Source organism: Rhamphochromis sp. 'chilingali' (assembly GCF_963969265.1).
Source record: "Rhamphochromis sp. 'chilingali' genome assembly, chromosome: 12".
Lineage (NCBI taxonomy): Eukaryota > Metazoa > Chordata > Actinopteri > Cichliformes > Cichlidae > Rhamphochromis > Rhamphochromis sp. 'chilingali'.
In genome coordinates, this window is record NC_137939.1 from 36,791,270 (window position 1) to 36,816,674 (window position 25,405).

Below are 25,405 nucleotides of genomic sequence, written 5' to 3' on the forward strand. Positions count from 1 at the left end.
CATCCCAGTGTTTCCAGTGTGGGAGAACGTACTCAGAGTACTCAGGGCCTTCAGGTTACACACTATGAAAGGCAGCAACAAGTTCGATGTTCAGAAACCTAAAGTCTGTATCAGCAGCAGGATGGAGCTAAAATAAATGTTGGTTTCAGTTCTATGAAGCTTTGAGTATTTTGGATCAGTAGCTGCTGTGTGTGTTGCATCATATTGCTGTAACTGTTTATATGCTTTATATATTCTGAGCTAAGTTGATCTATAGTGTTACATCATATTCTATAAGGATGTTATGTGTTTGTAGACTTTCTGCCCAGTTTGACCCATTTAGCAGAAGTCAGCCTGTTTAAGGCTCTGATATCTATTCTGTGTGACTTACAGCAGTTATGACATGGTCTGATTTTCTCACCCAATAAAGGAATATTTCATATATCAGTCGACTCTTCATTCTATCAGACACAGTTATCACAGCTCCTACATTTGCTTTTACACATGTATGCAAGCATTGAGCCACATTTAGTACCAACATATTAAAAGAATAATATTTGTCTCTTATGTATAACACATCTGTATATGCACTGTCACAGATACTTGTGTTTGAGTGAAGATTTAAGGTGACAGGAAACACAAATAACTGCAACTTGAATCTTTGACCCAGAGTTCAAGCTCACTGCTGTAATATATCCTGTAAAATATCTCTCATAATAATCTGACAATAAATATAATATTGTCCATATTATATTTACATTACCAAAGTGAGATGATTTTAGTCTCATGAACAACATCAGCTGTTCTGCGCGTACTCTGAAGCGTGCGGTCGCTAAATTGGGACACAGGCACTGAAGCCGTCACACTGAAGCATTCTGGGAGTTTCGTGAATGTGGAAATAAGCACAACAGCTGTTATACCTGAGAACATAAAACGCAGCAAACTAAGTTATTGATAACGCTGCTGATTACATCACCGGCCTCTGAGGCAAGGACGCCCGCTGCCTCACCTGCCCTTGTTTCACAGGTGGGAGGGACTAAGACGCCAGGAGTCGAGGACGGGCACTTGAGTGTGGCGCCACCTCCAGGCTGTAAGCTCCACTGCTGACAAAGACACAGACGCTTCTTCAGAGTGAGATTTGATTTATGTTCTTTCATTGAAAATTAACAATTTTAAATAAAGTTACTTTAACATTTCATTAATCAAACGAAGAAAAAAACGGAGGTGATGATGTGTAACTGTGATTTAAACGCTCGAGCAACATTTGAACAGTTTGTCACGTCGGCTCGGTCTGGTTTTCCTCGCTCGCCTCAAATCCCTGAGACTGAAGTCAGAGCCGAGCTGAAAAACTGCAAACCAAACAGTAATACAGATGTAGTCAACATCCACAGATCAGTCCTGTGTGAAATATTAAGAACATACAGTGACGTGTGTCATGGTCGCACTCATAGTTTAACTGATTTACATCAACAACAGTAGAATTGAGGATTGAGGCATAATTTAAGGAAAGCACCTGGTTACAGCTTCATTGCAGAAGCACACAGTTCATCAACGAGCACCACAGTAACAAAGGACCTCAGCCTTTAGGTCGTCACAATTTTATTGGAGGTAGAGTCTAAACACACCTGAGCACACAGCTGAGCACACACTGGGTTCCCGACCTGTGTTTGAGTTTGAAATGCATGACTTCATAGTTTTTAAAAAAGGAGTAAAAAAGGTGATAAATAAAGAGCTGACATGTCCTCAGCTCTGCTGATGCCAGAGTGTCTGACACAGGTAACCTTAGACGCAGGTGTCAGATTCCTGCTCCCAGACACTGCAGAGGATCAACATGTTCAAGTGTCGCTGAATTTATTCAGCAACTTTCTTTTGCTCTGATTTATGTTTAAGTAAAAAAAAAAAAAAATCTGTTTTTCTCCTGGAAACAAGAAACATGATTAAAAATAGTTTTTCTAATTATCCTTCGCCACCAGGGGGCAGCGTGCTGACACTTTCAGTACTTCCTTTCAGCCCGTCCTCATGGCCTTTTTCACTCAATAAAGCTTACGCTTACTCACTGCACCATCTTGTGGTATGAAGTGGTATTACCTGAAAGTACACCTGGAATTAATTGAACCCAAATTTTAAAATGAATGAACCTGCAGAGGGCTCATTTGAACTGTATTAAAAGGTTTAAATTAGTTTGAAAAACATTGTTGTGCTGCTGAATCTCTCCAGCAGTGAAAGGTTCATCCATCAGCGTCGTCCTCAGGTGAGAAACCGCAGATACCTGCGCACAGACTGACACGTCAGCACTGTGTCGCTGATCAAATGACCACATCTGAACGGTAGCGCCTCCTCCTAACTCGACAGCTGCTGCTCTGCAGGGGCACTGGAGGACTGTGAGGAGGGGGAGGAGGAGGTGGTGGCAGCTGTGGTTAGAGGAGATAAGTCCTCACAGGTGAAGTAGTCCTTCAGGGGGGCCAAGAGGTGACGGACGACGGGGACACACCACGCCTTCCCGAGCACCTTCTGCCGCTGCTGCCGGTTCATGTCCCGCACATCGGTGTAATGTTTAGGGAACCCGAAGACTCTGCAGGGAGGAAGGAGGACACCTTTAATAATCCACCCATCTAACAGGACAACACTGCTCGTGGCTCAGATAAAAACTCAGTGGATCCACAGAAATCAGCCCACAGGCTGTTAGAGACGAGTGGACGAGAGACGTTACAACCCTTCAGCCTGCTACCTTTCCAGCTCCGTGATCCACAGTTTGTCCTCTTTGCCGTTGTAGAGGACGGGAAGCTTGTTGACATTTTTTCCTTGTTTCAGGGAGTTTGCATTGGTGGTGATCGTCCTCACCTTACACATCTGGAACACAAGCATGAGAAGATCATGTGGCCGAGCAGCTGTGGACGGATCACAGCGAGGAGAAGATTCAGTCACTCACCGTGGCCTTTCTGCCCAGCTCCAAGCACTCCTGCAGGTCCAGCTTGTCGCTCTGGGTGGCTACGATGGGCCTGCGGGTGAAAAATAAAACTTTATTTAAAGCGCTTATCCGGCAACGCATTTGAACTTTTTTCCCCTTTTGGCCTTGGAGAATCTCAGTACCGTATTTTCACGACCATAAGGCGCACTTAAAAGTCTTAGATTTTCTTCAAAAAGTGCGGCGCGCCCTATAGCGCGGTGCGCCCTGTGTGTTGTAAGGAGGACGTAGTAGAGAACACCATGAGAACGTTAAAGGGTGAAGTGTGGGCGTTGATCGTATATACCGGGACAATCGCACATACCTGTATAAAAGGACAGGTATGTGCATTATGCAGGACATCGTTGTTTTAACAACCCTGAAAATGGCAACGAGACACGCTTATGAAGCACAGTTTAAACTGAAGGCCATCAGCTACGCGGAGGAACATGGAAATCGAGCAGCGGCGAGAGAATTTAAGATTAACGAATCGATGGTTCGCAAATGGAGGAAGCTGGAAAACGAGCTCCGACAGGTCAAGAAGACGCAGCTGAGTTTCCGCGGACATAAGGCGAGGTGGCCCGAGTTGGAGGAAAGACTCGAGCGGTGGATCATCGAGCAAAGAGCGAGCGGGAGAAGCGTTTCGACGGTCACCATTCGGCTAAAAGCAGTTTCACTAGCTGAAGAGATGAACATTGAACATTTCCAAGGAGGTCCGTCTTGGTGCTTTCGTTTCATGAAACGGTGCCATTTTTCCATCCGGACCAGGACTACGGTAGCGCAGCAACTTCCAGCGGATTATAAGGAAAAGCTGGCCATCCTCCGCTCCTACTGCAGCAAACACATCGGCGACAAAAACATCCAGCCCAGCCACATCACAAACATGGACGAGGTCCCGCTCACTTTCGACATCCCGGTGAGTCACACTGTGGAGAAGCAGGGGACCAGCACGGTAGCGATACGCACAACGGGGTATGAAAAGTCTTCTTTTACTGTTGTGCTTGGCTGCCATGCTAATGGACAGAAACTGCCGCCTATGGTGATTTTTAAGCGAAAGACTTTGCCTAAAGAGAAGTTTCCAGCAGGAATCATCATTAAGGCAAATGAAAAGGGCTGGATGGATGAGGAAATGATGAAAGAGTGGCTGAGGGAGGTGTATGTAAGGAGACCAGGTGGTTTTTTCCACGCAGTTTCACTAAGAGTGGAAGGCAGCGCCGGGCGAGTTACGCCACAATTTGCCAATGGATTGTAGATGCTTGGGCTAACATGTCTGCTGGCACTGTTGTTCGAGCTTTCGCAAAAGCCGGCATCGTTTCCGAGGAGCCGCACGGCACGGAAAGTGACTCTGACGGTGAAGACAGTGAACCTGGCATGTTTGATGGAGATTTAGCGCAGCTGTTCAATTCAGACACAGAGGATGAGGACTTCCATGGGTTTGATTGATGATAAAAATGTGAGTACCAAACTTTGTTTTGCTCCTGCTTTATTTTTAAATATGCACACTTGTATGCTTGTGTGTTGTTGATGATGACGATTACCGGCAATAGAAATGTGAGTAAGGTACCGAATTCAGGTTTGCTCCCGCTTTATTTTTAAATACGCATACGGTACTTGTATGCGCCCTATGATCCAGTGCGCCTTATGTGTGTGTTAAATACAGTAAGGGCACACATAACTGAGACTGCGCCTTTTAGCACAGTGTGCCTTATGGTCGTGAAAATACGGTATTTGCTCTTATTTTGAAAGTTTCGTTGCTGCTAACCGCCACAGCCCTTCCTGTCTGCTTGGGTCGCTGTGGCCGTCCCAGAGCCGGCGTCGCTCGCAAAAGACAAACTTTTCCATCGGAAAACTTTTGTCTTCCTGGAATGAGGAAACGTGCACTCACAGAGCTCACCGGGCGTTTCCCTCTAACGATCTTTGCTTCAGATTTAATCACAGCGATTCATTAAAAGCTGCAGTCCTCTGCAGCTCCAGCTCAGCACAAACCCCACGATTCATGGAGGCCGCACTTCCAAAGAGGAAACTCCACGAAAACATGAAATATCCGACTAATATTAAAAAGATGCTAAAGCTCACGTACCTCCTCATTCCCGGGATGTTTCCCCAGAAGTAGCGAGCTCTGCGGGCCGGAGTTACGTGCATGGCGTCCACCATCACCGGGTTACACTGACGGGAAAACAAGACACAGTTTACACCTCGTCAGTTTAACTAAGGAAGCACACAGGAAGAGGAAGAGCAGAGGGTTATGGATCCAAACGGAAGTGAGTGCGTGCAGACCTCCAGGAAGCGGCAGATGCTGATTTTGTTGCAGGTGTTCATGGCGACCGTGTTCTCGTACAGCCAGAAGAACGGCCGCGGGTCGTCCTCTTTGGGCTTCAGCCACTGAAGGATGCGGTAGTAATCAAAGAAAAGCCTCCCGGTGCCCTCTGCAGGAGGGAAGTGACACAGGAACACCAACAATAACCTTTAGACCACTGACACCTGTGTGACCGGACGAGCTGCAGAAACCTACCGTAGAGGCCTTTCCTTAACGGGTTGACGATGGAGAGGTCGTTACAGGGGCTGCCGCCGATGAGCAGGTCAAAAGGTCCCCACTGCTCGAGCTGGAGGAGCAAAGAAGACGTGGTGAGAAAAGGGGGCGGGGCTTCACCGCAGCACTTTCTATATTCTGACCCGTCAAACACACTCAGTCAAATCTTCTGTCTCAGCTCAGAAAAACAAACTGGAGACGCCCTCTCAGTCTGTCCGCCACGTTGGTCTCCTGCTCGCACGGATACGTACCGCTGTGGAGACGCCAAAATAAAACAGAGCGCGTCCTCATTTGTGGAAAGAGCAATTACGAAGGACATACGCGTTCCTGAGTGATGTGCCGCACGTCTCCGATGTGGACGATCTTCCCGTCGTGGTTGACGGTGGCAACGGCGACCGAATCCTCGCAAACCTCAGAGGCGACGTATTTGTCTATTTTGATGCCCAGGACCTTGAGCACGTAGAAACCTGTCGGGACGCGGAGAAAAGAAGGGGCTGTGTGGAAAAGCAGGAGCGTATGGCCGTTTCACAGGAGCAGAAGGGCAGGTAAAGCTCACCTGTGCCGATGCCGTCGAACAGCGACAGGACTCTGACGGGTCGGCGGAGGTTTGCAGGGATGGACGGGTAGACGCGGTGAGGCTCCTGCAACAAGAAAAACAGCATCACACAAGAGCCGGCGTGATTTCTGACGAGACGACAGGAAGTCACACCTGACGCACAACACGGGGTGCTCCGATGTAAAAAAGTGTAAGTGAGTGGATCTGATGCCGACACCAACATTTTATTTCTATTTATCTTGAAGAGAATTAAAGTAAATGCGTCACCAACATAGTTTAAACCTCTACACAAACACACATAAAACAACAGAAGCACAGAACTCCTGATCCTGCTGGCACTGATGACTGCAGTTCACCACGTGGCCACAGGGGTCACTAGCTGTGACAGAGGGCTGCAAGGAGCTGTGTGCCGCTGCTGGCACGTCCTCTCATTTTAGTGTTCAAGTAGAAAACAAAGCTGTTTTGTTTTTTTATTTCAAAACTGCAGACATGAGCACGTTTCCCTCTGAACTCACTGAACTACCAAATAGCCCGTCCTCTGTCCTGCATTTTGTTCGTATGTAAAACACAAACGCACACTTTAGTGTTCACGTGAGTTTGTGACGCTAACACAGCCGATCCCTCAGCATGTTTGTGCTCATGTTGCCTTCATATTCAATCATTTTTGAAGATTTTAATATTGCACAACAAACAAATCGTCCCTAACAGAAACGTCACCTCAAGGGACAGACGGCGTTATATTTCTACGGGCTGCGAGTTCGGCCCACTGCGCTAAGCAAGCATTACTTTGACAACTGTCGGGAATAAAAATGAACTTTCTGCCACGATATGGACGAAAGAATCTGCTGTGCGAGTACCTGAGAAAACCTTTGTGTGGGAGCTACAGTTACAAAAAGGGTTACGCAACACTCTTACTTTGCAGGTTCCCTTCACACAACTAAAAGAAAGTCATGAGTAAAACTGCTTGTAGGTCTTGTAGCTTATTTGTGAGAATCAGAGTCTAACCCAGCGTATGCAATAATGTGGATATTTAAAGATGCGTGCAAATTTACACTTATGGATAATTTGCAGGGGGCAAGAAGGTCCTGAGTTCAGTTCCTCCATCGGGGTCTTTCTGGGTGGAGTTCGCATGTTCTCCCCGTGTTTGTGTGGGTTCTCTCCAGCTTCCTCCCACAGTCCACAGACATGCAGTTAGTTGGGATAGGTGGAAACACTAAATCACACCGTAGGTGTGAATGTGAGCGCGAACGGTTGTCTGTGTGCCCTGCCACGGACAGGAGGCGTGTCCAGGGTGTACCCCGCCTCCTGCCTTAAGACAGCTGGGATAGCCTGCAGCGCACGCCGCAACCCTGAGAAGGTTACGTGGAAGCAAATGGACGGATAATTTTTTTAGTAACGCTGTTAGTCTCCAAGCAACTGCAATGATCAGATACCCTGGGGGAGTTTAAGTCCATGTTAAAGGAAGTTCTTTTGTTTTCAATGTCGCTCTTAATTTGATGTGTTGTCAGATTTTCACGTGTTCGTACAGGATATTTTATTTGTTTTAATGTTATATACTTATGTGCTACATGTATTTGACTTTTGTTGCCATGGTGGCAGGAAATTAGATCTCAATGAGATTTTACCTGGATAATTGAATAAAGGACTAATAGAATCAGCACCTTTGAGGGCTTCCTGCACACAGATCTTTACCAAGGCTGGTTTTCCACTCACAAACTCCATGCCGCTGTCATTGGTGAAAAACTCCTGCACGCGGATGCTCCAGTCCTCTCTGGGGATCAGCGCTCTGTGGGGTCTGTGAGCCTGACACAGGTAGCAGATCCACGGGTCCTCCAGCTTCAGCGAATCAAACGTTCCCGGCCCGACGAGGATGTTCAGACAGTCCTCGCAGTAAGACCTGAGGACGGAGAACAGAGGTTAAGAACGGAGAACGTGCTGGCACATGCGGCCGAAACACTGAAAGAAGCTGAGAACCTGCAGCAGCCATCGTTGCCACACAGCAGGACGTCCATCCCGTAGCAGCAGATGGTGCAGTAGGACTGATATCCATCGCCGTCGTAACGATATAAGGTTTCTGTGAAGTTATCCTGCAGGCACACAGACACCATCACAGCCAGCTGCTCAGGAGGAGCTTGGACGTTTCGAACAACACACAGAAACAAAGGAAAACATCTGCTCAGTTCTTTAAAAGCTCTGCAGGATTCCTGTTTCTGCGTTAGGTCTACGCTGCAACCCGACACCACAAACTGCAGCAGCGTCCATGCAGCTTTAAACTGCGCGTGCTGATGGATGCACGGGTCCTTCCTCACGACTATCAGGGAGTCGAGCACCAAGCCTGAGAGCAGCTCCTCACCTTACACTTCAGGCACAGGCCGCCTTTAAACAGAGGGTGGAAGATCTCAATGTTGTCCGTCCCACAGCACAGACAGTACCCTGCAAACAGCACACGATCAAACACACGAGCGTATACACGCAAAGATTCCAGGCATGCAGCGCTGCACACTCACCCTCGATGTCCAGCTTCATGTCCACGATCGTGCTGATGATCGTCTCTGAAAGGAGCAGTGAGAGAGAGTGAGCCACGTTCACACCTGCTCAGGTGAGAGCTGACAGCGGAGGCTAACAGCTGCATCGCTAACAGCCGCCGAGCGTTACCTCTGTGCTTCTGGTCGGGCTGTGCGTAGGAGGCGGTCGGCTTGTTGACCTTGTTGTGGAGTTTGGTGTAGATCTTCTTCTTGCTCGGCATCCAATCAGACGACACGTCATCGTTCAGCTCGCCTCGCTTCTTATGAGCCTTCCTTCCTCTCCATCCCGTCTTACTCTTCCCCTTTCCTCGCCACTCCTCCTCCTCCTCCTCCTCTTCTTCCTCCTCCTCCTCCTCTTCCTCCTTCTTCCCCTGTCTCCCCATCTTTGACCCTCCTCCTCGAGCTTCCTTCTCCTTCCGTGCTTTGGGGCCGTGCTCCGCAGGATGACCTTCCTTTTTGTTTGCCGTTGCTGGCTTTGAGGCCTTCCTGATGGAGCTGCAGGACAGCCTCTTCAGGCACACCTCCACATCTTTCAGGTTGATGCTGGAGGAGTCAGGAGAAGAGGAGGCTTTATGGGGGAGCTTCTTCATCACCCTCGACCACCAGTCTGCAGAGGGAAATCAAACATGTGATCAAAATACATCATAAATAAGACTGAGCACGTCAAGTCTGTCCTACTCTGAGCTCCTCCTGTACGACCCCTGACCCCGCCTCCACGACTGACACAGAAACAGGCGTTCACAGGTGAGCCACACCGTGACTCCGACTCAGTCAGGCAGGTAGTATCAATGTTCTTACCGTTCTTTGGAGCGTTGGGCTGAAATCCTTCAGGCCCCGACGGCTGGAAGCCTCCCAACGCCCAGTCCAACATCTGCTTCAGCAGCTCCTCTCTGCCCTTTGGAGGAGGAGCGAACTGCTTCTTACAGCGCCGAGCCGCCTCCTGGTGCAGAGGAAGGAGGACGTGTCACATACGAGCACACAGACTTTAGTTTAGCAAAACATATTTAAAAGAACATAGTAAGAACTCAGAATAATCTCAGGTTCCGTGAAGTTTTGACCTGTTCTTTACAAAACGAGTCCAGGACTCTTCAACTCCAGTATTTCTCCTGTTTGAACAAACACACCTGCAGGGACAGGTACACGGCCTCCTGGTAGGTGTTCAGGATGTTGAAGGAGTCGGCACAAAAGTTCTGGGTGAACGCAGCGAAAGGTTTGAGATCCTGCAAACTGACCTGGGATCAGAGAGAAGGAAAACATCCATCCACCGCGGGCCGATCGGCACAGGAGAAAAGCACAAATACAGATTTTACTAATAATTTAAAGCAGAAGACAAAGAAACGACCGTCTGATCACGTCTGCAGAGGAAAGGACTCAAACTCAGGGCATGCACGCACAAACGCACACACACAACCCCGTTCAGCTATCTTAGTGAGGACCTTCATTGACATAATGCTTTCTCTAGCCGCTTATCAAACCTGACCATAGCCTAACTGTACCCCTGACACTAAAACCACATTTTGAGCCTCAAAAAGGCTTCAAACTTGTGACGACCGTGTGTGTGTGTGTGTGTGTCCTCACAAAGATAGCTAGACAGGAACACACACACACACACACACACACACACACCCCTCATATTTGACAGGAGGGGCTCTCTAACAGCAAATCATTTCTCTTCTTAATCAAACATAATGAGTCTAACGTGACTGAGAAAACTCAGGAGAGAGAGAGAGAGAGAGAGAGAGGAGGTGAAGCGGGACGTCAGGTGACTGTGTGTCAACAGCTGTGATTGGATGTCCCGAGAGGACGAGCGAGGGACTCAAATGAGTATAGAAAGGGGCCCAGGAAGCTCCAGGTTGGTACTTCCACTGTGATTGGCTCTGGGGCACCAGAGGAGATGCTGACACTGAACTCTGGTTGGATCTATGACCAGCTTTGTTCTGCTTGAATTTACAGTATCAATTCAGCAGGATTTGTCTCCCTGTTTCTTTATCAGAGGAGGACCGTCGGACGTCTTCATCAGTCAAGCTCTGCCCTGCGCTCTGGGTACGACTCACTGGATCAGAGCCTGGACTAAACAGAGAGCTGATCCACGCTTCCTGGTTCCACAGGTCGACAGCATGGTGCGACTCACCTGTGAGGACGTCTTTTGTCCGTACCACTCCACCAGCGTCTTCCCTGGCGGTGGAGTTTCTCCTCTGCACGGCAGGACGACGGCCGGCCACAGCGCCGAGCTCCCAGCGTAACCCCAGACCAGCTCCCCCTTCAGGACAAAACACACACAGATGTGTTCACGCGAAACACTGTAAGTTTCTGTTGCCATAGCGACCAATGTGTGAGCAGGTGATTTCACAGTAAGCTAAACTGAGTCGACACCAGCAAACACACTTTGCCATCGCTGCCTTCAACAAACGCACGCCGAGTTTCACATTTTTGTACAAGACGCTGCAAAATAAGAAACTGCCACGGTGTGAAAGCGCTGAAACTTTCTGATGTCCTTAAACGCATCGTTTCATGTGACCGCCGCCTCCAAACTCAGCTTTCTGTTATTTGTTACCAACAAACTCAAACTGTCCCTGATTGAGAAGAAAAGTTTGGTGCTTGGCTGTTCAGCTGAAATGTTGTGCAGATGCGTCACACGACGGCTGCAGTGACACATCACTCATGAACACAGTAAACACAGACAGTGCTGCTAGTTAGCAGCTGGTGTGAAATGCCTTACAGGTGATTGTTCCCGCGCCGATGCTACTCGGGTCGGCGTGGCTGCCGAATCCTCGTCATCGCTGCTCATGACAAAATCAGACTTGGCCTGACGATTTCTGTGACCTGCAAACGAGACGAGAAGCAGCTGAAGCAGCTCAGCGAACAAATACAAACAGAAACGGCCCTTTCTTATTGCACCGGTGTGACATTTCTTACTGTGCAGCTGCCTCAGTCTGTCAGCCCGACACATTCTGGAAGCTTCTGTAACATCCACCACATCTGGATAAAAACAGGACACGCAGTCACTGATTAACATCAACGAGGCGTCACATCAACTTCGTGTCAGAGCTGCAAACTCCGGCGTCAGTCCTACCAGAGGAGTTTTCTGTGTCGCCCGACTCCTCCGTGCTGCTGTATTCCCTGGAACGCACAGGTGGTCTGGATTTGGTCCAGTCGCTGTCCTCCGATGAGCTCAGTTTGTCCACTTCCTGTTTCCTCTCATTATCGTGAGCTGTCTGGTGACGGACGGGTATCTTCCTCCTGCGGTTGTTGGGTCTTCTCGCCCACATACCCGGTTCAGGCAAAGCTTTGGAGGCTTCTCGGCTGTCAGGAAAAGTCTTGGGGATGTTCGACACCTTGGGATTAAAGCAAAGACAGAAAAAAGGGAAATTATTTATCCCTTCCCACCTGGGTCGTGTGGGCCACTCACATGGCTTTGACCTCTCACCTTAGCAAACACCTGGGTCCGGTGCAGCGAGCTCGGCAGGGCCAGGAGGGTCAAAATGAGCCTGCGCAGCGTCGAGCCGGGGCTGACTTCGCTCACCATCTGCAAACAGACACGCGTCGTCTCGGCTCACGCACAGAGCTTTTATCCATGTATTTACTGCAGTAACCAGACGTGTGGACGTTCAGGCCACGCTGGTGCTCTCACCTTTGCCCAGGAAGTAGCTTCTCCACTTCTCGTCGCGTGAGTCAAACTGAGGTAGTCGTCCTGAAGTTGATCGGCTTCTGAAGAGGCGGGGTCACACAGACGCAGCTCTACCGCCATCTCTGACAGCACGCTGCTGGATAGCTTATTCTGAGGACAGGATGTTGCATTGCAGAGTCATTAGCAGCAGGTACAGACGGCATCTTATGAACACAGCGTAACAAAGTGACCTTTAAAGTGCACAAATCCTGCAGCCTGACAGCAGCTCACAGGAGCAGCCAGGACCGTGTGTGGGTCAGAGCATCTGGCTAATCTACCTACAGCACACATGTACTGGAAGCTCTCTCTCTTTGGGGAGCTGGCGCCCTGGTTATCGTCGCCGCCCTCAGGTCTAAACGTCATTTGAATCGACTACTCAGGAAATCAGAGACAAATACCATGTGCAGAATAATTTGGTGTATATCAAAGCAGCTTTGATTTCACACACTCGAAGGTGATTCATGATAAAGTAAAATGCAGATTTGAGGAGGGAATCCGACTACGAGCCAGGAAAATCCTGCTGCAGCCGCTTTTCTTAGACTACAAGTCGGCCGGGAATCAAACCAGCGACCTTCAGTGTACCAGCCCTGCTCTGCCTCCAGCAGCACACAAACAAAGGCGTCTTACGCTGACTCTGTGAGGGTCTTTCTGGACGAGGGTGATGTTCCTCAGCGCCGAGTCTCCGAGCTGCTCGGGAACGCTCTCGACCACGCTCCGCAGCGCCGCCTGGTAAAACACCCGCGCGTCCTTCATGAAGTCGGCCCTGTCCTCGTCGTCCAGATCCACGGCCGGGGTGGCCCGCAGGAGGTTTTTGACTCGAGCGCCCACTTTCACCTCGGCTGCGGGCAGCAGCTTCGCCTCGCTGCTGAGCAGCTTCACGTCTCGCCTCCTGAGAAAGTCGTCGAGGGCGGCCGGCTGCAGGACCCTCGCCGCGTACGAGTGAAGCAGCACGAGCGTGAGCTGCAGCTCCACTCCGACATTCGCAGAGCCATACTGCTGCAGCTCCTGGAGCGCCCGGAGCGGCTCCAGCGCGTAGGCGAGGAACAGGAAGTGTAGCTCAACTTTCGGATCGGTCAGCCGGACGGTGATTCGCTGGGTGCTGATGCGCTCGGCGTCCACGGCCAGCGCCTCAAGTTTAAAATACTCCACCAAATCCGTCCAGCAGCCCGCCATCTTCTGCACGGCGTGGATGAAGAACAAGCACTGCGAGGAGACGGGGCGGGACAGGTTGTGGTGCTCCACGTCCGCAAACAGCTCCTTCAGGCTGTCGTTGATGGAGGCGCAGGTGGAGTAGTGACGGTGGATGTCTTTCACCAGGTCGACCACGTGACTGAAGGATGTGAGGAGTCCGGCCTGGCACGCTCGTCCCGCCATCCCAGGAAGGCCGCAGAGCGATACCAAGCTGGGGCTGAAAAGCCGGAGCTGGGCTTCAAACCTCCGGCTCACCTGTGGGGGCGGAGCATCACAGTAAAACACAGCCAGGTTGGAGAGAGGAAGGCCAGCCTCCGTCAGCGCCTTCATCAGAAGGTCTGGATCTGACTCCGGGGCTCCGACTGCCGAATCCACGCTGAGCTGCACCGCGAGCAGCGCCCTCACCACGCTCGCACCCGAGCAGCCGTCGAAGTAGCCAATCAGGACGATGCTCGTCCTCCGGCCCCCGCCCAGCTCCACCCCGACGTGCAGGTACAGGCAGTACGGTGTGCTGCGGAGCGCGTTGATGATTTGGCCGGTCGGCGTCAGGTCCACGTCATCGCGGCAGTACTGTTTACTGAATCGCAGCAAAACATCGCCCTCGTCCACCAAGGAGTCTGTTGACTCCGCCTCCTTCACCTGCTCAGGCGGAACACACTCGTCTATGTTTGTTACCGACTCCATCGTCAGGTCCACCACGTCGTCCTCGTCGTCGGAGATCAGCGAGATTACATCATTTGCTTTTTCTTGCTCTATGGTTTTACTGTCCGTCGTCACGGTGACGGCGAGTTTCTGATTCGGCAGAAGAAATGCACCACCTGCGGGGGGGGGGGAGAGCGTTAGGCGACAGCTTTGAAGTGAAGGTTCACATATTAAACTTCTGGCTTTAAAACGAGCAGCGAAACATTAAAGCTTCAACGTTTCCGGTCGTGCTGACGATCTTTACCGTTTGTTAGCGTTTCTGACCCACTTTTATAAACTATTACATAAAAGATATTAAATAAATGAAATAGCCTGTGGCAAATGTTTTAGTGTTGTCTGGTCACTATACATACTCTATGCAAAGTATAAAAAATGATATTTTCACAAACAAACTTCTTGTAGTTTTGCGACATGGTGCTGCTTTACGTGCACCCGGATATGCGTCATGCTTTACGGCAAAGATGTGCGGATCGATCCTGAAATATCGATTCCTCCGATATCAGTCATTTATGTTCTAGAATCGATTCTCACATTAAAATATTGATATTTTAGTAATTTAGGGTAAATTTGTAGTTTATCATTAACACAGTGGAAAGAAACTATAACATTCGGATCGTCTACACTGGAAGGAACTACTTCCTCTTCCGCCTTTCATAGTCATGTGCGAAATACGGCTGCATAACTGTGTGGCAGCCCCTGGCGTGCGCACTCACAACAATGGCTGAGCGTAAATGGAGTCATGTGTGGACGTGTTTTACCTCCACAAACAGCCAAGACGCAGTTTGCGATGTGGCAAGACAGTGAGGTTTCGTGGCAGCTCCACTGACCTCATCAAACACCTCAGAATAAATCATATCACAGAATATGACGAGCTTATGTTGAGGCGAACTGAAGAGGAGGAGAGGGACAGGTGCTGCTAGGGCGAGACAGACGTCTGTGGCAGAGTCCTTTAGTGCTGAACATGCTCAAATGGCAGGTTTTTTATAAGTATACAAGTTATACAAGTAATCTGATGTCCTGTAATCATTATGAAGCTATATTATTACAATTACATAATACAATGATATATTGTATTATGTAATACAATGAAACATCAAGTTTTTGTATCGGTATCAGATCAGTATCGTCGATACCACCCTGAATTTTACTTGGTATGAGATCGGAAAGGAAATCAGTGGTAAATGGCCTGGATTCGAATACACTACATCCAGTCATCCACACACTGGTGATGGCAGCTACATTGCAGCCACAGCCACCCTGGGGCGCACTGACAGAGGCGAGGCTGTCGGACACTGGCGCCACCGGGCCCTCTGACCACCACCAGTAGGCAACGGGTGAAGTGTCTTGCCCAAGGACACAACGACCGAGACTGTCCAAGCCGGGGCTCGAACCAGCAACCTTCCGATTACAAGACGAACTCCCAACTCTTGAGCCACGATCGCCCCTGGTATCGCACATCACTGCTTTACGGTAACTCAAAAACGATGGACGCTTGACAGGTTGCAGCTTCATGCCCGGACATGCGCCAGGCAGAGACGGCAGCCCAAGAAGAAGCACTTTTACCAAAACGGGGTACGTCTGTGATTTGGTTACTTGTTGGGTTCAACAGCACCAACACGGAGCAGAAGACGCCCATTTGTAAGCTATGCTATAAAACTATTCCCGCGCCCGATGGCAACACAACAAATCTCTTGTATCACCTACAGAAGGCCCACGAAGAAGAATCCAGAGAATCCGAGCTAAACCAAGCTGTGGAACGACGGGAGCAAGTTGGGAAAGAAAAACTATACCAGCTGAAGATGCAGCAGCCTTTCACACGAGGCCCGTATGAGAAAACGTCCCAGCGCCATAAACAAATCACAGGCGCCGTCTCGCGTTGCATTTGTAAAGGCATGGCCCTGTTTATGTAGTTGAGAAGGACAGCTTTCGTGACCTCGTCAAAGTCCTTGATCCGAGGTACGTTACGCCCGGTCGTAAGCACTTCAGTAAAGTCGAGTTGCCTCGCTTATACGAAGCATGGCGGCCAAAGTAGAGCAGGATGTTTGCAGTGTCGTGCATTAAGCCTTGGCTGCTGACCTGTGGACGAGCAGAGATACGCAGCCCTGCATGAGCGTAACCATCCGCTTCATTAACGAAGACGCCGCGCTCGCTGTTGACAGACTGCGGACTTCCCACATGACCACACTGGAGTCATGTTAGCCCAAGGTATGAGTCTGCCGTCGCTACGTATTTACCGTGCATAAAGTACATTATGTGCGTATATACGTGCACGTAGTACTAGTATACATACACACATTAGTTTTACTAGCATATATGATATGCATGTTAGTAAAACAAATATTTTGGGCAGAAAACCTTGAAACTGTTGTGCACTTTAAAAAGTTCATTTTAAATGTATGATTTTGAAAATAAAGAAGGCCACAGCTGTTTTCCTTTGATGCGTTTATATTGCTGCACTAAAATGCACGTTTCTCATTTGTGACAGTTCCTTTAAACCTTCAAAATAAAGTTGGAGAAAAGTGAGCAATGACATCTGTCACACTTTTCAGAGAATAAGTGGAAACATTGCGGTATATCGTGATATATATCGTTATCGTGATATAAAATAATTCACATCGTGATAAATATCTTTTCAATATCACCCAGCACTAGTTCCCAGCATCGGTTTCCCTGAAAACACGCTGTGTGACACCTGTGCGAGACACACCTAGGTCAGCAGGAACCAGGCTCTGTCCTCCTCTAGCTTCCAAGGCGTTGTACTCCCTGCCATCATTGTTCTCGTCGAAGAAGATCTTGAACCACTGGAGGAAGGTCAGAGCCACGGCCGAGTTCCTCTTCATCAGCGACTCGATGGGGATGTGCTAGGCAGAGCAACAGAGGATCTTTAGGTGCGTGTTTCTATCAAAGAACGAGCGCCAAGTCATCCTGCTGTTTCTAACACAGGTGTGCAGCGAGCACTCGCTTTAATGTCGGGACCTGAAAGCGCTGCAACACTCACTCTGATCACTCCGGCCTTCCTGAAAGCAGCCTGCAGCAAGGTGAAGTTGTGCAGAGAGTGCATGATGGTGTCGCACTGGAACTGGACCCTGGAGAGGTCCAAGGAGCCGGGAAACAGCCAGTCCATCAGCTGGCAATAAGCCGCACCTGGATACAAACAGAGCAGGAAGTATTACACATCATTTATATTATTAACACGGCTTTATCTTTACACTGGTCAAACTGGCTTTTCCTCGTTGCCTGTCATATATGTCCTGTTCCTGTTGCAGGGACACATGACCTGAGTTTCTAATGATGAGCCCAGTGCAGGGTCAGGGAAACCCTGTAAGCCACACACTCGGGCAGCACAGGTTTTTCCTTTGCTCTCCTTCCTGCTCTGTGTAAATAGTCTTACTCATGGTTTTCTTTTCACAACATGCACCACGAGGCACACCTGCTCAGTAAGAAATGATAGCAAGAAAGCTGGGCCACCGTCCACAAACACAGTAGTCCTTTTTAAGAAATGAGTCCTCGTCAGAGGGACAGCTCAGAGTCAGAGGCTGACACGGTTTCAGCATGTGCAGAGGACGGAGGCTGAAGATGAAGCCGCCAAGCAGGAGGAAACGAGGAAGACCTCAGGGGAGGTTCATGGATGTAGAAAAGGAGGACAGGCAGAGGGTTGGTATGACAGAGGAGGTGGAGGCAGATCCTCCACTGTGGAGACCCCTAAAGGGAGCAGCCGAAAGAAAAGAATCCAAGGAAAGGAGGAAAGAATAGGAGTGATGTGCGAGTGCCTGTTGGTTTCTGTTAGCCAACCACAGATGGGCTCAGGAGGACGGAGAACTCCACGTGAGAAGTAAGGCGGAGGCTGTTAGCAATGTACCAGCATCAGCCATGCCTGTTAAAACACACCCACCTGTGCATGCCTGCTCCACCTTGGTGAAGCTCGTCTGTAAGGTTTCGTTTAGCCACGCCAGCAGCTCGTAGCGATTATACAAAAACGTCCCGTTCAGGGTCACATGCACCGCCATCTCCGAAAGGCACCTGCACACACATCACAATGTTTTTAAAATCATACATCAATGCTGCAGCCCTGCACAGACTGGCGACCTGGCCAGGCTCTACCCCGCCTTTAGCCCCATGATAGGCTCCGGCTGGAGGGATGATACATGAGGCAAAACAAATATTACTGAGGCATGCATTACACAAGAGCCTGATGAAGTCAGAGTGACATTTACACACGTAAGAACACTCATGCAGTAATATTTTCCTGTAAGCGCCCCGAAACGAGCCCACGTGTTTGCACAAATGTCTGCCCAGAAGGTTTACTAACAGTTTGAAAGAGCCCGATCTCCCTCTGCAGACCTCCGTCACAGCGTCACGGACACCGGGGTCACACAGTGCTGCTTCAGGGGCTGACCTCTTCCTCTGTAACGACTTCTTCGTGAAAGCGTTGCATTTAGGGTCCCATTAAAATGTCGTTTACTTCACATTCAATCTATAGAATGGAAACGAACGAAATGAACACGAGCGCATTCTAGGCGAAGTTGGAATTCCCGAGTTTCCAGCCGGAATCTTCAACTGTAACCTCCCCTCAAGTCTAATTTACAACTCGGCGTAGCCCTGCCCACCCCGAGTTAACGATCACGGCTGCGTTTACGTGCAAAAACAAAAACACTTCGTTGTATTGCTAAAGACGCAATCTTGCGACAGACAAAACCTTAACACCGGGACGCACGCATCGGAAATTCCAAAGTTACCGGAACGCAGCACACATTCACAGTGGCCTCTACACCAATCAGAGCAGAGCGGGGGTTATTCTAGCCAATAGAATCAATGGAAGCGGCACCGATGCGCTCTTAAATTTGTTTCCGGAAACTAACACGTGGGGCTGCCGTCGGAATAAAAACAATCTGATCTCAGGTCAGCTGGAGTCATGGTTGCATGTGTGATAAAGTGCGGCTAACAATACAATAGCAACTACAGCATTTAACGGCAATAACACCGCTACCGTTTAGAAATTGTCTCGGAGTTTAAGCGGTCACTCGGTGGTCAGCTACTTTTGTTCACACCCCCACTTTCATTCAGCTGACTTTTACTCTGAGTTCTCAAAAAGATGATTCTGTTCATCTGGACGTTTTCAGTGGGAAAAACGTTTCGCCACACATTCAAGTGCCAGATAGTTTCCCACCTTATAAACAGCACTTTTGCACAATGCCTTAAACTAGCCCACTGAACGAACAATGGCTGTGAGGTCAGCTACATGATCATCATTTACTCAGACCCCTTAATAACACAGCGAGATATCCGCATTAGCTCGCGACGCTGACTTACAACATCAGTACAAGTTTACGGCAAAGTCACAAACGGCCTGTGCGCTCCCGACGGTTTATTCTAGAAGAAATGTACAGTTTTCGTTTAAAATCATGGTGAAACCTTTAGCGAATTCATGCAACAGGCTGCTAACAAACATGGTGGACTTACCTTCTCTGCTCAGCTCGCTCTGACCGATTCAAATACCAAAGAAGTCAGCCTCGACGACCCCCAAAACCCACCCAGCCCTCTGCCGCGGAAAAAAAGCGGGTGTTTGACCTAGTCACTCAATTTAAAAACAGCCAGAAGTGTGAATAAAATAAAGGCCCACGCCCTTTAACACCACAGGGGTCGAAATTTAACTTTAAATACCAGCTAGCCAAACTCTTTGGTTATGTTAATGTCGCTGTTACTGAAACATCCGGTTCTACAGCTGCTAGCTGCAGTTAGCTTTAGCTCCTAGCGTCACACTAGGCGACATCGGAGTTAGCAGATTTTCCGGTTGGCTGTTCCGACAGCGCTGCTCCACGAAAAAAATCGCTTTTATTTAAGCTAACCGTTTACACTATTTAAGACAGAGTAGTACAGTTGTAGAGCTCTACGGAGAAACCCCAACAATCAGTACTTTGGCGACAGTGGGAAGAAAAACCTTTAACAGGAAGAAACCTCCAGCAGAGCCAGACTCAGGAAGGGAGGAAAAAAGACATGCTGTGGATGAGAGCCAGAGAGTGATTAATAATTCATAATTAAATGCACAGTGGTGTGTAAACACATAGTATGTTATTTTATCTTATTCTATTCTAGTGTATTTCTTCATTTTTGCTGTTTGTAACTTTGTACTGTCCAATTTCTGCTGTGACCCAACAAATTTCCCACGTGTAGGAGTAATAAAGGTTTATCTTATCTTAAAAGGGGTGAGAGAAGGATAAATACTTAGTGCATCATGGGACTCAGCCTACACTTTTGCAGCATAACTAAGGGAGGATTCAGGGTCACCTGATCCAGCCCTGACTACATGCTTTAGCCAAAAGGAAAGTTTGAAGAAAGGAAGGCAATAAAAGAAAAGGATAGGGAAGGAACAGGGAGAAGACAGGAGAAGGAAAGAGGAAAATACAATCAGTGGGTAGAGGAGAAAACAGGGAGCATGGGAAGAGTACAAGGAGTGAAATTAAAAAAGTGTGCGCTTCCTCTCAAGAGCATGGAATAATCCCCAGGCCACACTGCAAAGAAGAGTGAGTGGGAGCTAGCTCATAGTGGCTATGCCTCCCTGAGGCAGCAGAACAAGAACTGGCTCCTCTTACCAAGAGAGAGGTTCAACAGCATCACAAAATAATATTAAGGGCTTCTCACAAAAGGTTGGCTGAGTAGGATACTATTGGTTAAAAAATTTCACTAAGCACCATGCAAGGCGTGGCATACAAAACCATGAATTGCTCTCAGCTGCAAGGGCCGCACCACTGAACAAGCAGGTGGTCAGTCAGTGGTTTCCAGTTTATGACAACCTGCTCTGCACTCCCAGCCTCGAGGGCATGCCTTCCCATATGTATGGAACTGCGACGAGTCTGGTCCACAAAACCAGTACTCCTTAACCAAGGTGCTTGGAGTGATTGGCCAACCATGTCTGGAGGTCTGTGCAGGTGAGAAAGGTGAAACTACCACCTGCATGGCAGCCTTCAATGCAGAATGCATTTTCAGTCAAACTGTGATTATGTTTAAAGGGAAGTGGCTACGATGTGAGTGGCTCCAACAGTGCCCTGAGAATGTTACTGTTCAGGTCTCAGATAATGGCTGGATTAATGATGTCTTCCTAGAATGGGCTCAGTTGTTTGTTCAGTCATTACCTAAGGATGATGCCAGAGATCTAGATGGACTTGCAGACCCCAGACAGCACCAGCACCAACAAGCAGACCCCAGACAGCACCAGCAATCAGATCCCAGACCCCAGACAGCACCAACAAGCAGACCCCAGACAGCACCAACAAGCAGACCCCAGACAGCACCAACAAGCAGACCCCAGACACCACCAGCAATCAGATCCCAGACACCACCAGCACCAACAAGCAGACCCCAGACAACACCAGCACCAACAAGCAGACCCCAGACAACACCAGCACCAACAAGCAGACCCCAGACAACACCAGCAATCAGATCCCAGACACCACCAGCACCAACAAGCAGACCCCAGACAGCACCAACAAGCAGACCCCAGACAGCACCAGCAATCAGACCCCAGACAGCACCAACAAGCAGACCCCAGACAACACCAGCACCAACAAGCAGACCCCAGACACCACCAGCAATCAGATCCCAGACACCACCAGCACCAACAAGCAGACCCCAGACAGCACCAACAAGCAGACCCCAGACAGCACCAGCACCAACAAGCAGACCCCAGACAGCACCAACAAGCAGACCCCAGACACCACCAGCAATCAGATCCCAGACACCACCAGCACCAACAAGCAGACCCCAGACAGCACCAACAAGCAGACCCCAGACACCACCAGAACCAACAAGCAGACCCCAGACACCACCAGCAATCAGATCCCAGACACCACCAGCACCAACAAGCAGACCCCAGACAGCACCAACAAGCAGACCCCAGACAGCACCAGCACCAACAAGCAGACCCCAGACAGCACCAGCACCAACAAGCAGACCCCAGACACCACCAGCAATCAGATCCCAGACACCACCAGCAATAGCAAGCAGACCCCACCAGACACCACCAGCTCCAGCACCAACATCCAGACCCTAAAATCCCTCAGCCCCATTCATCCCCCTGCAGCGGTATCTGAGGTGCCCTCAACCTTTACATTCTTGGATGGTTGGATCTGAAGAAATAACAGTCAACTTTGAATGTGTTCCTGAGATAGAGATGGTCTTTAACCTGTTCACACCAAAGGAAGAGCCATCAACCTGAACTTGTATTACATTCAGTGATCTGTGTGTCCAACCAAAACAACAGAGGACTGTCAGAAAGAGGGCCAAACCTCTGTCATTTGTCTTCACAAGCGATGGACACGTAGACTACGTTTCCACCAAGGCAGTGCAAACTAAAAAGATAGAAAAGACCAGAAGAAGCAAAGGTGCAAAGAAGGATGACGTGCCCTGCAAAGCATGTAAGGCAGTCTATGGAGACAAAAGTGACCCAAAGGCCAGTGGGGAGTGGATCAGCTGTGGGAACCGCAGCGCCTGGTTCCATGAGACGTGTGGAGAAGAAAGTGGCATCTATGCTGACGATGGATTCTTCTGTAAAGACTGTCTCTAAAATAGAACATACAGTTCTTATGAAAATGTTGTAATAATTAACTAATTCTAGTTATTTTTAATGCCAGTGTTTTTATTCATGAATTATTAAATCAACACTTGAATGTGTTCATATTTGTTAAAATGAGTTCAAATCAAAGCTGACTGATAAAGTGGCCCACTTTACCCTAAAACACTGCTCATCTCAAAAATCTTTCAAAAGCTATAGGACCTGAATAATTATAATTTATGAAATTAAATCAAGGTTTACATATTGAAAACAACTCATTAACAACAAAAACACAATTCAGTCTCACTTAGTGCTTATTTTGCAGTTTACCAAATTTGCCAAAAAATATGAAATTTGCCAAAAAGTGTCCCAGTTTAACTGATTTCACCCTGGAGATAGTGTCTGCCTCCCGAAACCAAACTGGAAGCTGGTTCCACAGAAGAGGGGCCTGAAAACTGAAGGCTCTGCCTCCCATTCTACTTTTAAATACTCTAGGAACAACAAGTAGGCCTGCAGTGCGAGAGCGAAGTGCTCTAATAGGGTGATATGGTACTACAAGGTCATTAAGATAAGATGGGGCCTGATTATTTAAGACCTTGTATGTGAGGAGCAGGATTTTGAATTCTGGATTTAACAGGAAGCCAATGAAGGGAAGCCAAAACAGGAGAAATATATTGCAGAATTTTGGATCAAATAAAGTTTTTTTAGGGAATTTTATAATAATAGTAATCAGTTACAGTAGTCCAGCCTAGAGTAATCAAGTCATGAACTAGTTTTTCAGTGTCACTAATTGCTTCCTTGGCGCAGTAGTTAGTCTCAGATGGTCTCACCACCTCTGACTTCTGACCTCAGCTCGGTTTTTGCCCTCGCACCGTGACCAATTTTGGCGTGGAAGATGATGTCAGCGTTTCAACCACCTTTGGTTCCTTCAGGTTCTCAGAAGTTGTGGTTTTAGTGGACTACAGACGTCAATCTTGTCTTTTTGTGAGATAAATCACGATCTCTGTCTTTTCTGTGTTGAAATTAATAGCAATCTTGTCTGTGAGATATTTCATTCTTTGCCTGTTGTCTGAGTTACCTGGTTGTGCTCAGAGGACAACACATCTACTCTGATTGGAACAGTTTTCTGATGGGGCTCCACAGGGTTATGTGTTCGGACTGCTGAGTTATTATCACAGTGAGCAAAAGCAAAATAAAGTCTTAAAATTACACATAAAATTAACCAGCTTAAGAATTTTTTTTTCTAATGGCAACTAGATGAATATTTAAGTCACAGTGCTGCTTGCTGATCATCACCTCTCTTCCTAACCTAGCTCCAACAACTCTTTCCCAAATCTTCCCGGTGTGGCTCATCAGCTTTATCCCTCTGTAGTGACTACAGCTCGGCTCGGAGATTGTGTCAAACATCTCAGAAAGAAAGCCACTGCACTTCTTTAAGTTTAGCAAAGACGAAGCTTCTTCACTTCTGAGGTGAAACGACTTCACAAACCGTAAAGCAGTCCAGCCGCTTTGGTTCCACACTCCTCAGACCACCATGACCGGATGACTGCGAGCCTACAGACCTAAGCCTGGTCACAAAGCTCTCTCTCCTACACACCTGCCTCCACCTCTGCTCTAAGGTTATGTACGATTTGTAGCCAGTGGCCTGGCTGTGTGCTGCCGTCTGTGATTGGAAGAAGAGGCTTGAAAAGGAAGTTATGAACGGCTGTGTGAAAGTGAAAGAAACTAGAAACAGACGACTTGAGCGCCCTCTGCTGGAATCAAGTTAAACAGCAGCACAGACTCGCTGTGATTAACCAACGAAATTAGTTTAATCGGGATTTTAAAGAGTTTTAAAGAGTCTACTTAGCACAGCTGTACTCTTCCGTTTGTGTGAGGTTCACTGATATCGCTGCTGGGTGGGGGCAGAGACCCTGTTTACCTGTCGGAGCTGTGGCGCTGGCTTCCTGCCGGTGTGTGGTGGGCTTCCTGCTCGCTGGGTGTGTGCTGGTCCATATCTTCTATGAGGACCCCCGCTGTTTGTTTGCCGTGCTCTGCAGAGCTGCCGTCTCAGTTTGTCCCACTTTAACCTTTTTAAAGAACAACGCCCGACGTCCAAGGGCAGAGGGAGGGGGTGCAGGGCTGGAGTCCAGGTGAGGCTGAGGATGCCCCGGAGACAGGAGTGGTGGGAAAAGCTCGCCGGCCCTGTTTGATAAGCTGCGGTTCCCTGAATGATCCGGAGAGAACAGGCCGTGGTCTCCGGCAGGACTCGCTGACTCTGTCAGGTGTTTCCGGATTCTCCTTCCTACAGGTGAGCGCAACTGATGTGCGCAGTAGAATCATACTGTCCTGCTAACCCAGAAGCAGCTTCCTGTCATGTTTGATGTCCAGATAAGTGACTCCGAGTTTCCTGCGTTTATTTTACCGAGCCTCCGCCCCGCTGCTTCCCACTTGACCTCTTCCTCTTTTTGTCTCCTCCCAGTGGAAGCTGCTGTGGATGGTTTGGCCCCTGCTGAGGGGCGAGTCTAGGTGACTCCGTCTGAACACCAGGACGGTTTCATAACTCACCACGTCTCTTTAGCTTCTGCTGCGTTTGATCGATGATGTGTTTTCCCTGAACGACGCTCAAAGTTCCCCCTGATCGCTTCACTCTATCCCACCGTCAGTGTTCACACAGCCACGCACAACGCTGACGTGACATTTCAGGATAAGTAACCACTCGGCTGTGTCCTTCATATGTTAAACACGCAGTTACTCACCCGTTTAAAACGCGCGCGCGCGCGC

The 25,405-nt window shown here is 48.8% G+C and overlaps 1 protein-coding gene across 4 annotated transcripts; it reads right to left on the bottom strand.

Moving 5' to 3' along the window:
- Nucleotides 1-1,165: 1,165 nt before the first annotated feature.
- LOC308407789 (uncharacterized protein) lies at nt 1,166-25,057 on the bottom strand. 4 transcript variants are annotated; one of them, XM_080899641.1, is made up of 26 exons: nt 24,564-25,057; nt 17,987-18,114; nt 17,093-17,238; nt 16,802-16,955; nt 12,829-14,210; nt 12,166-12,312; nt 11,962-12,060; nt 11,608-11,869; nt 11,451-11,513; nt 11,254-11,357; nt 10,666-10,794; nt 9,659-9,766; nt 9,333-9,474; nt 8,665-9,141; nt 8,517-8,561; nt 8,363-8,442; nt 7,984-8,096; nt 7,723-7,906; nt 6,010-6,094; nt 5,775-5,920; nt 5,436-5,526; nt 5,201-5,349; nt 5,004-5,089; nt 2,909-2,978; nt 2,708-2,829; nt 1,166-2,551 (listed from the first exon to the last, which is right to left on the bottom strand). In XM_080899641.1, the coding sequence occupies exons 1-26, from the start codon at nt 24,635-24,637 to the stop codon at nt 2,320-2,322; spliced, it is 4,818 nt and encodes a 1,605-aa protein (XP_080755767.1). In that variant the 5' UTR covers nt 24,638-25,057; the 3' UTR covers nt 1,166-2,319. The 4 variants fall into 4 exon arrangements, with proteins under 4 accessions (XP_080755767.1, XP_080755770.1, XP_080755768.1 ...); XM_080899644.1 differs by lacking the exon at nt 24,564-25,057 and adding an exon at nt 24,132-24,270; XM_080899642.1 differs by lacking the exon at nt 24,564-25,057 and adding an exon at nt 19,555-20,086.
- Nucleotides 25,058-25,405: the final 348 nt, after the last annotated feature.

Coding starts and splice junctions, on each gene's coding strand:
- LOC308407789 (XM_080899641.1), bottom strand. CDS start 24,637: ATGGACCAGCACACACCCAGCGAGCAGGAAGCCCACCACACACCGGCA. Junction 12,313..12,828: donor AAGACCCTCACAGAGTCAGC/GTAAGACGCCTT, acceptor TCCTGTCCTCAG/AATAAGCTATCCAGCAGCGT. Junction 9,767..10,665: donor GACAAAAGACGTCCTCACAG/GTGAGTCGCACC, acceptor CTCTGATCCCAG/GTCAGTTTGCAGGATCTCAA.